We start from the raw sequence: 10,073 nt of genomic DNA, 5'->3' as shown, positions 1-10,073 counted from the left end.
TCCTTGAATCTTCAATAATGATGAAAACACATTGAGGGAGTGTGTGGGATAATATTTTACAGTCATTCATCTTTAATATCATATTTAGAGATTTGAAACAGCTCCTGTTTTGAGATGAATCTTTAGAAAGTCTCAGTCTATCATATCTCTAATGTCTTAATTATTTGGAACTGTGTTCACACAGGTTGGACAACAGAGGCCTGGTGAAGGCACTGGCTATGATCAATGTTATAGAGACCATGAATAAATCCCCTCTGCTGGCTGATGTTAATATCACTCTGGGCTACCAGATCATGGACTCCTGCTCTGATGTAAGCACAGCTCTGAGAGCCACAGCACACTTCACCCAGCAGGCCAACTGTCCCACCTGTGCCCAGCCAGTCATTGCTGTTATAGGGGCCACTCACTCTGAACTGTCCATTGCCATCGCCAGGCAACTGACTCTCAAGATGATTCCTCAAGTAAGTAGTGAAACAGGAAAATGCTGTTGACTTAAGTCCACCATCCGTGCCAAGAATGATGAACATGGTGTTGACTGTTACAGGGAACAGAAACAGCAGAACAGGTTTGAATTGGCAGCTGATATGATAATAAACTGCTGGTGCATGACTGACTGTGTGATTAGATAACACAGACGGGTCATGGAAACAGTTCTTTTTTTTTTTTTTTTTAGATTATTTTTTGGGCCTTTTATGATAGTACAGCTGAAGATAGACAGGGGGCAGAGAGAGGGGGAATGACACGCAATAAATGACTGTCCGATGCAGGATTCGAACCGGGGCCAGCTGCAGCGAGGACTGAAGCCTCTACACACAGGGCCACGGCTTAACCCACTACGCTACTGTCTCGGAGACAGTTAAAGTGAGGCACCACAAATGAACAGGAACATAAACAAATGTTTCTTCTCTCAGTGGAACTTCACTTGGGACAGTGAGCTCTTGTATTATGACATGTATTGTCTCATTGGAACTTTAACATCTGACTTATTTTCATACTGTGTTCAAACAGATCTGACCCTGTGCACTGTGTACCCTGTACACAAGTGTGCACTGTCAGTGTCATATATTCAGTTGGTCATACAGGACAACATAAATAAGTAACAATGGTAAATGGACTGACACCCTTCTAGTCTTCTGACCACTCAAAGCTCTTTTACACTACATATCTCATTCACCCATTCACACACATTCATACACTGATGGCATTGGCTGCCATGCAAGGTGCCAACTGCTCATCAGTTTGAGGAGCTAACTATTGTGCACATTCACACACCGAAGGCAGAGGCTTCAGGAGACTTGCTTGCCCAAGGACACTCTGACATGCAAACTGGAGAGGGGGATCAAACCGATCATCTGATTAGTGGACGACTCACTCCACCTCCTGAGCCACAGCCGCTCCTAGAAGTGAATGCAGATACAAATGTTGTAAGGACAAGGATGTTGATCAGCCTATCCATCCAACATTTTGTCTAGAGAGCGACATCACTGGCAGATCAATATTTCATGCAACATTACATTAAGTGTTCATGGCTACTTTTAATTAGATCGGTGTTTTCAGAGTTGCCCCACTGAAAATCTTCTATGGCTAATGCTTACGCTGATCTCCTGAACAAAGAGTCAGTCAGGTCTGCTCCACCTCCAGAGGGTTGCTCACTGTCAGTATCCACAGTGACCTCAAGAATATTTAGATTTATACTGTTTACTTTGTTTTATTTGATTTGTCTTTCATTTTATTGTATGGTCCATGTGCATGTAGCATAAAAGGGTTGCAACCCTGTGTTGTTAAATGATAAACAAATGAACCTTGATACTTTGTAGCCTTGTCTTTGATAACTGGCACCTCACCTCTTGGTTCATCAGGTCGCCATGTTTTCAACATTTGATATACTTTGCCATTTAACTGTAAATAACATTTAATTTCTCTTCTCCAGATCAGTTATTCATCGACCACTGCAATTCTCAGTGATAAAAGTCGCTTTCCTGCCTTCATGAGGACCATTCCTAATGACCAGCATCAGACAGCTGCCATGGCCAGTCTGCTCAGCATCTATGGCTGGAACTGGGTGGGTATAGTTACCACAGACGGAAATTATGGCCGGTCAGCTCTCGATGACTTTGTGTCCCACGCTTCTAAAAAGGGGATCTGTGTGGCCTTTAAATCAATATTACCTCAATCTATAACCAGTCAAGATGTCGCCTCTGCCATCACGGCGGCTGCCGAAACCATCTGCAAGAATCCCAAGGTACAGGTGATTGTGTCATTTGCCAAGGCGAGGCACATGATGAACCTTTACGAGGAGCTAAAGAATCAGGTGCTGAAATCAGGAGGGGCCTTGGAGTCAATGAGAAGAGTCTGGGTAGCCAGTGACAGCTGGTCCTCCTCCAGCTCTGTGAAAGGGAACTTCACTTTAGAGGACATAGGACATGTTGTTGGCCTCACCTTCAAAAGTGGAAACCTGTCGTCATTCAGTGAGTACCTGAGCAGGTTGGAAGCAGCTGGACATGACTACACAGGGGATAACTCCTTCTTGCAGGAGTTCTATATGAAGCTAAATGCTAGTAGAGATGCTAAGCTGATGTCTGAAGCTGTGAAGACCCTCAGGGAACACACTCACGCCGACACTGTCTTCAGTGTTGAGATGGCAGTTAGCGCTGTCACTCAGGCTGTGGTGTCTATCTGCAGGAGCAGAGACTGCAGAAAACCAGGCACAGTGCAACCATGGGAGGTAATTATGTGTGTGTGTGTGTGTGTGTGTGTGTGTGTGTGTGTGTGTTTGCATCTTTAGCAATATATATAGGAAGTATGAATTACTAAAACACAATAAAAAAAGAGTTAAGTAAAAATGGAAGCATGGCTGAAATTTAAAAAAGAAACAGAACTATCTATCAAAAGATCTGTCTCCCCTGGTTAGCCTTGACAGATCAGAGATCTGCTGGAAGAACTCAGGCTGTATTCAAGCTGACTTTAAAACAGCAGCTAGGAATCTTGGGCCACCAGGAATGTCTGTGTGTCATCTGCATAGCATCAAAAAGAGACATTTTGGCTTCAGTTATATGGCCAAATGGGAGCATATAAATAGAAAACAAAATTAGACCTCAAATTGAACCTTAAGGTACACCACAGGTAATGTGAGCTGTAAAGGATGAGTAAATATCTATGGTGACTTAGAAGCTTTTTTCTAAACAGTAACCATGGGTCCGACAGTGTCAATAATCTTATTGAGGAATTTTGTATTTGAAATGTTTGATTTCACACAGGATATACACTGTTGTCCATAAAGTTGGACAAGCAAACACATGATTACCTGAATAATGGTGTGTTTGGACATTGCAGAAACATTTGGGCTATGGAATGTACAGCAATTCAAAACATTGTAACGCATCTGAATGTCTTTGGGACCCTCTAATATTGGGTCACTTTATGCACTTAATTTGGTTTTCTACCAGTCTGTTTTGATTCAGTTGAACAGGGAAGATGTTTAGCTGTATGGAAGTGGAGATATTTCTAAGATGCTCCAAATATTTTGGACAATGCATTTGTTTTTGTAAAAATAAAATAAAAGAGTAAAATGTTGCGTTTTGCACTGCAGAATGCCAGTTTGATGTCTTTTAAGAGTAACTTAACAGCGGGCTCAGAAGCAGTGTTTTGCCACCAGAAACCATCAGTAGCTCATCGTTATACTTTCATACACAGGATTTCCTTTAATGCTCCTGAATTTGGTGCATGGGCTTCAAAACCAGCCTTCCCTCTCCAGTTATCCTCTCTACACATCCAGGTCTTAATATAGAAAAACACACACTAACAGTGTGTAACTAACAGGCTTCTAATTGTCTCAACCTTAGGTTTATGCTAAGTATACCAAGGTATCATATTTAATGTACCAATGATCTGTCTCAACAGCCAAAACCTAACCCTGAACTGTTATCTAATCCTAAACCCTTATTCACATCCTGAAATGAACCCATGTGGACGTAAATACAGCACAGCATGTTGAACAAGCTGTTAAAGGTCCATGATGTCAGACTTACAGGGCTCTGCTTACAGGATGTGGCAGAAATGAAACATAATATGCAGAAGTATGTTTTCATTAGTGTATAATCACTTGAATCATAATGTGTTTGTTTTAAAATGAACTTTTGAATCTACACATGCCACGGGTCCACCATGTTTCTACAGTAGCCCAGAGCGAACAAAAACTGGCTTTAGAAAGGACGTTTCTTGTTATGTGGCCACCATAGTTCCTCCATATTTTTTACCTCTTTTCATGAATTGATTGTGGCTGTGATTTATTCTTGATAAACTGTATCTTCTCAAAACTTTATTATCATTCTATTCCAAACACAACACAGTGAAAATTAAACCACTATTAATCTGATGTGTATAGGAATAAAAAGACGAATGTGTCTGAAAACAAAATGATTCCAACTTTATGGACAGCAGTGTAGTTTCAGATTAAAAGGACAGTAATAGTGTGACAGCGAGCAGCAAGGGATCAATATAGAGAATTCTAAAATGTTTCTACACAGTTAACCAGTGTAGAGATGCTAAAATAGGCACCATGTGGACTCCTTGACTAGATTTTGTGAATAGAAGCATTTTTGACTAGGAGTTTGGAAAGGTTTTATTGATTGACACAGGAATCCAGAGTTACAGGATGTACTGAAAGCATAGATGAACATGGGCCGTTTTCAGATCCTTAACGAATAAAAGACTTTTGACATATGGTAAAGTTGCAGGAAGCACGATTTAACATCTGTCTGGTCAAAGTTAAATGACCTGTGTGTGATTTAGGATAATCTATTGACAGAATATGGCAGAAATAGTAGGTTTTCATTTGTGTACAATCACCTGAAAATTAGAATGAGCCTTTTATATGCAGAGCGAGAGAGAGCAGGTCCTCTTCCACAGAGTCAGCCACATTAAACCGCCATATTTCTACAGTAGCCCAGATTGGACAAATGAAATATTGCCTCTAGATCAGGTCTTTTGCATTTTCCTTTAGTTTTGCAGCTACCATAGGTTCTCCTACCTTCACGCTAGGTATGGTCAAGCGAGCATTTTGTTGGTTGCATATGCAATCTCACCACTAGATGCCACTTAACCCTACCCACAGTGGACTATTAGGTCTGTTAGATAACACCCAGATTTGTGCACTGTTTTGATGTAACAGAATGAAAAAAGTGTTCGTTGGGAGTTGAAAATCTGGAAGACAGAATTACTGTAGTTTGAGCACTGGTGTGTATTGTTGCAATGAAACAAGAAATAGATCTAGTAGTTGTCCACACACACACACACGCACACACACGGACACACACACACACACACATAAATAATATTTGTCCTGTACACGTGACATCCATTGCACGTCTGTCCGTCCTGGGAGAGGGATCCCTCCTCTGTGGCTCTTCCTGAGGTTTCTTCCACATTTTTCCCTGTTAAAGGGTTTTTGTGGGCAAGTTTTTCCTCACTCGAACCGAGGGTCTAAGGACAGAGGGTGTCACTCCCTGTACAGATTGTAAAGCCCTCTGAGGCAAATGTACTTTGTGACTTTGGCTATACAAATAAAATCTGATTTGATTTGATTTGATACACACAAAACGGATGTTGTACTTACTACTACTACTTACTACTTGCTGTAGTGGTATGATATAAATGGGAAATAATAAAGAGCCAAAAACTGAGCCTTGAGGCACTCCATAGAAGAAATGGGAGGTGGAGGAAATAAAGTCACCATCTAAAACCTGACCCAACCCAATTAAGACATTTATTTATTCATTCATTTATTAAATCATGGTGTCAACTGTATCAAAGGAAAGGGAAGTTTAAATATAGGGTGGAGGTTACTTGCATTTCTAACATCTTAAAGGATTGATGTATAGGATTAGGTCATCAGTCATTCAGTCTGCCATTAAGGCATCAGGTGGTGTAATTGAGGACTGCAAAGCCCCTCTACTCGCCTTTCTGTTCCAAGTGTGAAGGAGGAACTAAGGTGGCCACATAACAAGAAACGTCCTTTCTAAAGCCAGTTTTTGTTCGCTCTGGGCTACTGTAGAAACATGGTGGACCCGTGGCATGTGTAGATTCAAAAGTTCATTTTAAAACAAACACATTATGATTCAAGTGATTATACACTAATGAAAACATACTTCTGCATATTATGTTTCATTTCTGCCACATCCTGTAAGCAGAGCCCTGTAAGTCTGACATCATGGACCTTTAACAGCTTGTTCAACATGCTGTGCTGTATTTACGTCCACATGGGTTCATTTCAGGATGTGAATAAGGGTTTAGGATTAGACAGTTCAGGGTTAGGTTTTGGCTGTTGAGACAGATCATTGGTACATTAAATATGATACCTTGGTATACTTAGCATAAACCTAAGGTTGAGACAATTAGAAGCCTGTTAGTTACACACTGTTAGTGTGTGTTTTTCTATATTAAGACCACATTTGACACAAAACCCACAAAACCTGTTGCCCGTTGTTGACCAGTAGGATTTCAGTTCTGTCATCTTATTATTGCTCATCCATTTATTTATGTGAGAATAAAAATGTACCGAGGCAGCTCCCAGAACAGACACATGACCGGAAGACTTTTTGATGTGGACAATTTAAGAGCCAGTCTTCTCTTGCAGAATATGAAACTATATAATAATCTTGTCTTTTGTTGCCTTCATGTCTAAATGCAGATGGGCAGGGAGGAAGGAAATCAATTAAACATAACGTGAATAAAACTTTAATAATTACATCACCTTGTCTGTGAAGTATATAATAGTAGTGATTGTTTAACAACAACTTGCATGATCGATGATCATTACTTAGTGTTACTGTTTTGATGTTACTGACCCTCCAGCAGCAGAGATTACACACTGCAAGTTTAACAAAAATAGAAAATGAAACGAAAAATAGAAAAGAGCGTCAACACTTGACAAAAGCACAGATGGTACTGATTACATTAACAATGGCTCAGTTCTATTCAACTGTCCCAGTAAGCCATGGAAAGCAATAAGCTCGAAGTGTGATAGACTTAGCCAAAGTGCTGCCTTCATAAATGAAATGTCTCATGTCCTCCAGGTGTTGGAGGCTCTGCGGATGCAGGAGTTCAAACTTAGACAAAAGAGCTACACATTTGACAGCAGAGGAGACATCAACCTGGGCTATGATGTGATAATGTGGAGGTCAGACGGAGGGAAAATTCATGTCCATGATGTTGTAGCTGAGTATCACTTACTCAAAAACAACTTCACCTACACCAACTGCAGCACCACCCAAAGTCTCCGGGACCTGAAGGTAGGCTCTCATTCTTCTGCCCTTATGTCATTTTGTATATAACCCACACAGTAACACACACACACACACACACACACACACACACACACACCCACACACTGTAGTGTGTGTCCAGTGTATAGCATTTAGTGGCATCTTAGCACCTTCCTAGTAGAGTCTGTGTTTGGTTTGTCTATTCTGGGCTACTGTAGAATCATGGTGGTTCAACATGGTGGACACTGTTGAAGATGACTAGCAGTATGTGTAGATAGGTTCATTCTAAGGTAACAAAATCATAATGATTCTTATTTTCATGTGATTCGAAATATTATATTCAATTTCTGCCATATTCTGTAAATATGCACCCTAAAACTGGCACACTGGACCTTTAATAAAAAAACAACAACAGGAGTTTCATTCAAATATACAGAATATGCAGTATTCGTCTAATTTACAAATACAAGAAAATGAATCTATAATTCTTTCCTCAGTTCATCATCTCAAAATGTTCTACAAGCTGCATCCCTGGAGAGTCCAAGAAAACAGTTGAGGGCCAACACACATGTTGTTATGAGTGCATCAACTGTACTGAAAACTACTACTCTAATGACACAGGTGAGCCCTCCACACACACACACACTACATTAACACTGTGTCCATTAACATGCATGTCTGAGTCAAACTCATTTGTTGCCATGAATCCCATTTTCTCATTTCTGACATTAAGTTCTGTTTTAGGTGATTATACTACTGACTAACTATATGTGCTTACATGCACAGGAACCCAGATGTGATCACACTCGCTGCAATGAAAACTCCTTCTCAGGGTTTTCTTTTTTGTGTTTCTGTAAACCCAACGACAACTAACTGATTCCAAAATTACAGGTTTGTTCTCAGATGCAGGAGACACCAATACAGTTACAATGCAGTTCTATGTAATCTACTGTTGTGTGACTGTGTTCTCTGAGTAAAGTAGACAATCTGAGTTTATTGCTTCTAAAGAAGGGCTCCGTGAAGCTCACAACCCACTGCAGCACGACCCTCTACACATGATGCAGCCTCTGTGGTTGTTAAGTCAAAGTCCTTCAGAATGAATGTTGACCATTACTCATCACTCTGACAGTAAACTCATTAACCTTGTCACTGGCCATTCACACCCGTGCTCCTTTGTCCCTGCAGATATGGACCAGTGTCTGAGTTGTGACACAGACACAGAGTGGTCTCCTAAGGGCAGCTCAAGGTGCATCTTCAAAGAGCTGCTCTTCTTCTCCTGGCAGGACGGCTTTGCTGTGGTGCTCCTAACATTTTCTGTCCTGGGCATCCTGCTGGCTCTGCTGGTGTCAGCTCTGTTTTTACGTCAGCGTGAAACTCCTGTAGTGAAGGCTGCCGGAGGGCCACTGAGCCAGGTCATTCTGTTCTCCTTGGTCATCAGTTACATCAGTGCCGTGCTGTTTGTTGGTCGGCCCAACAGTTTCCAGTGTAAGGCTCGACAGGTGCTCTTTGGCATAAGCTTCACTCTGTGTGTCTCCTGCATCCTAGTCAAAACCCTGCAGATCCTGCTAGCCTTCCAGTTTGATCCTAAGCTGCAGGAAGTTCTGCGGAGGCTCTACAAGCCTTATGTCATTGTCAGCATTTGTGTGGCCTTACAGGCAGCTACCTGCATTTGCTGGCTGGTCCTCAAAAGTCCAGTTAATGACACCACCAGTCAACCAACCACTCTGCTGGAGGAATGTAATGAGGGCTCATATTTAGCCTTCGGGGTGATGCTAGGCTACATAGCTGTCCTGGCTTTTGTGTGTTTCATCTGTGCCTTCAAAGGACGCAAACTGCCACAGCAGTACAATGAGGCAAAGTTCATCACCTTCAGCATGCTGCTCTACCTCATCTCATGGCTGCTCTTTGTTCCTGTCTACATCACCACTTCAGGAGTGTACCTGCCGGCTGTGGAGATGGTGGTCATTCTCATCTCCAACTATGGCATCCTCAGCTGTCATTTCTTCCCAAAGTGCTACGTCATCCTTTTTAAGAAAGAACAAAACACCAAGTATGCTTTCAGGAAGAATCTGTACGATTACTCCAGCAAAACCACAAGTGCTGTCTCTGTTTGTGAGAGTCCGGCATCAGATCAACAGTTCAGTGGTCAACCCTACATCATCAGTGCTTCATCCCTCTCTGTACCTAGAGCCAACCCTGTGGAACCTGCTGTGAGGACAAACTGCAGATTTGAAAAAAGCTACACAGGTTTAAACAGAGGTTCAGTCACACGGCACTGCCTCAGAAGAAGCACCAGCATATAAACGTTTTACATGAACATGATTATTTAAAATTAGTTGCAAGAAATCATTTATATTTTTTTAATTTATACTGAACTGTACATGTGAAAACAAACTTTACCCTGTGTATACTTTGTTCATGTGTTCTTGTACTTGTCTCCACTTGTTTTGCAACCCTTACTGCCTAATACAGTGTATTTAAAAAATATATAATGAACAAAACACTTATGTGAACTGACTCATTCCCTCTTGTCTTGTTGGGTGTACTTTCTTTAAAATAAGGCGAGTCTAAATGAAATTTCAAACAGTTTCAACAGGTTGGCTACACAGCCAACCTGTTGAAACTGTTTGAAATTTCATTTAGACTCGCCACCATCATACAAACCTAGCCCAGCAGGTCCTGAGGAGGACTTTTTTAGCTTTCCTATACTTTCCGTAGGTGTGAATGCGAGTGTAGTAGATGGATGGATGGATGATTATTGTCATGCCATAATGATGATACATACAGCAGACTTCAGTGCAAACACAGGAA

At 41.3% G+C, this 10,073-nt stretch overlaps 1 protein-coding gene across 2 annotated transcripts in view; it reads left to right on the top strand.

Annotated features, from left to right (window-relative positions):
* gprc6a (G protein-coupled receptor, class C, group 6, member A) overlaps window positions 1-9,739 on the top strand; it is a 29,227-nt gene extending 19,488 nt beyond the window's left edge. The window contains exons 2-6 of one of the 2 annotated variants that reach the window (XM_019262698.2): window positions 185-461; window positions 1,931-2,725; window positions 7,074-7,289; window positions 7,760-7,883; window positions 8,448-9,739. In XM_019262698.2, coding sequence (XP_019118243.1) covers window positions 185-461; window positions 1,931-2,725; window positions 7,074-7,289; window positions 7,760-7,883; window positions 8,448-9,565 — 2,530 coding nt within the window. In that variant the 3' untranslated portion in view covers window positions 9,566-9,739. The remainder of the gene's footprint in view (window positions 1-184; window positions 462-1,930; window positions 2,726-7,073; window positions 7,290-7,759; window positions 7,884-8,447) is intronic. The other variant, XM_027286914.1, reaches the window with a different exon arrangement.
* The last annotated feature ends 334 nt before the right edge of the window (window positions 9,740-10,073 follow it).

Source organism: Larimichthys crocea, chromosome XIII (genome assembly GCF_000972845.2).
Source record: "Larimichthys crocea isolate SSNF chromosome XIII, L_crocea_2.0, whole genome shotgun sequence".
NCBI classification, from domain to species: domain Eukaryota; kingdom Metazoa; phylum Chordata; class Actinopteri; family Sciaenidae; genus Larimichthys; species Larimichthys crocea.
The sequence above is the reverse complement of the archived record's forward strand: the minus strand, read 5'-3'. Positions and strand labels throughout refer to the sequence as shown.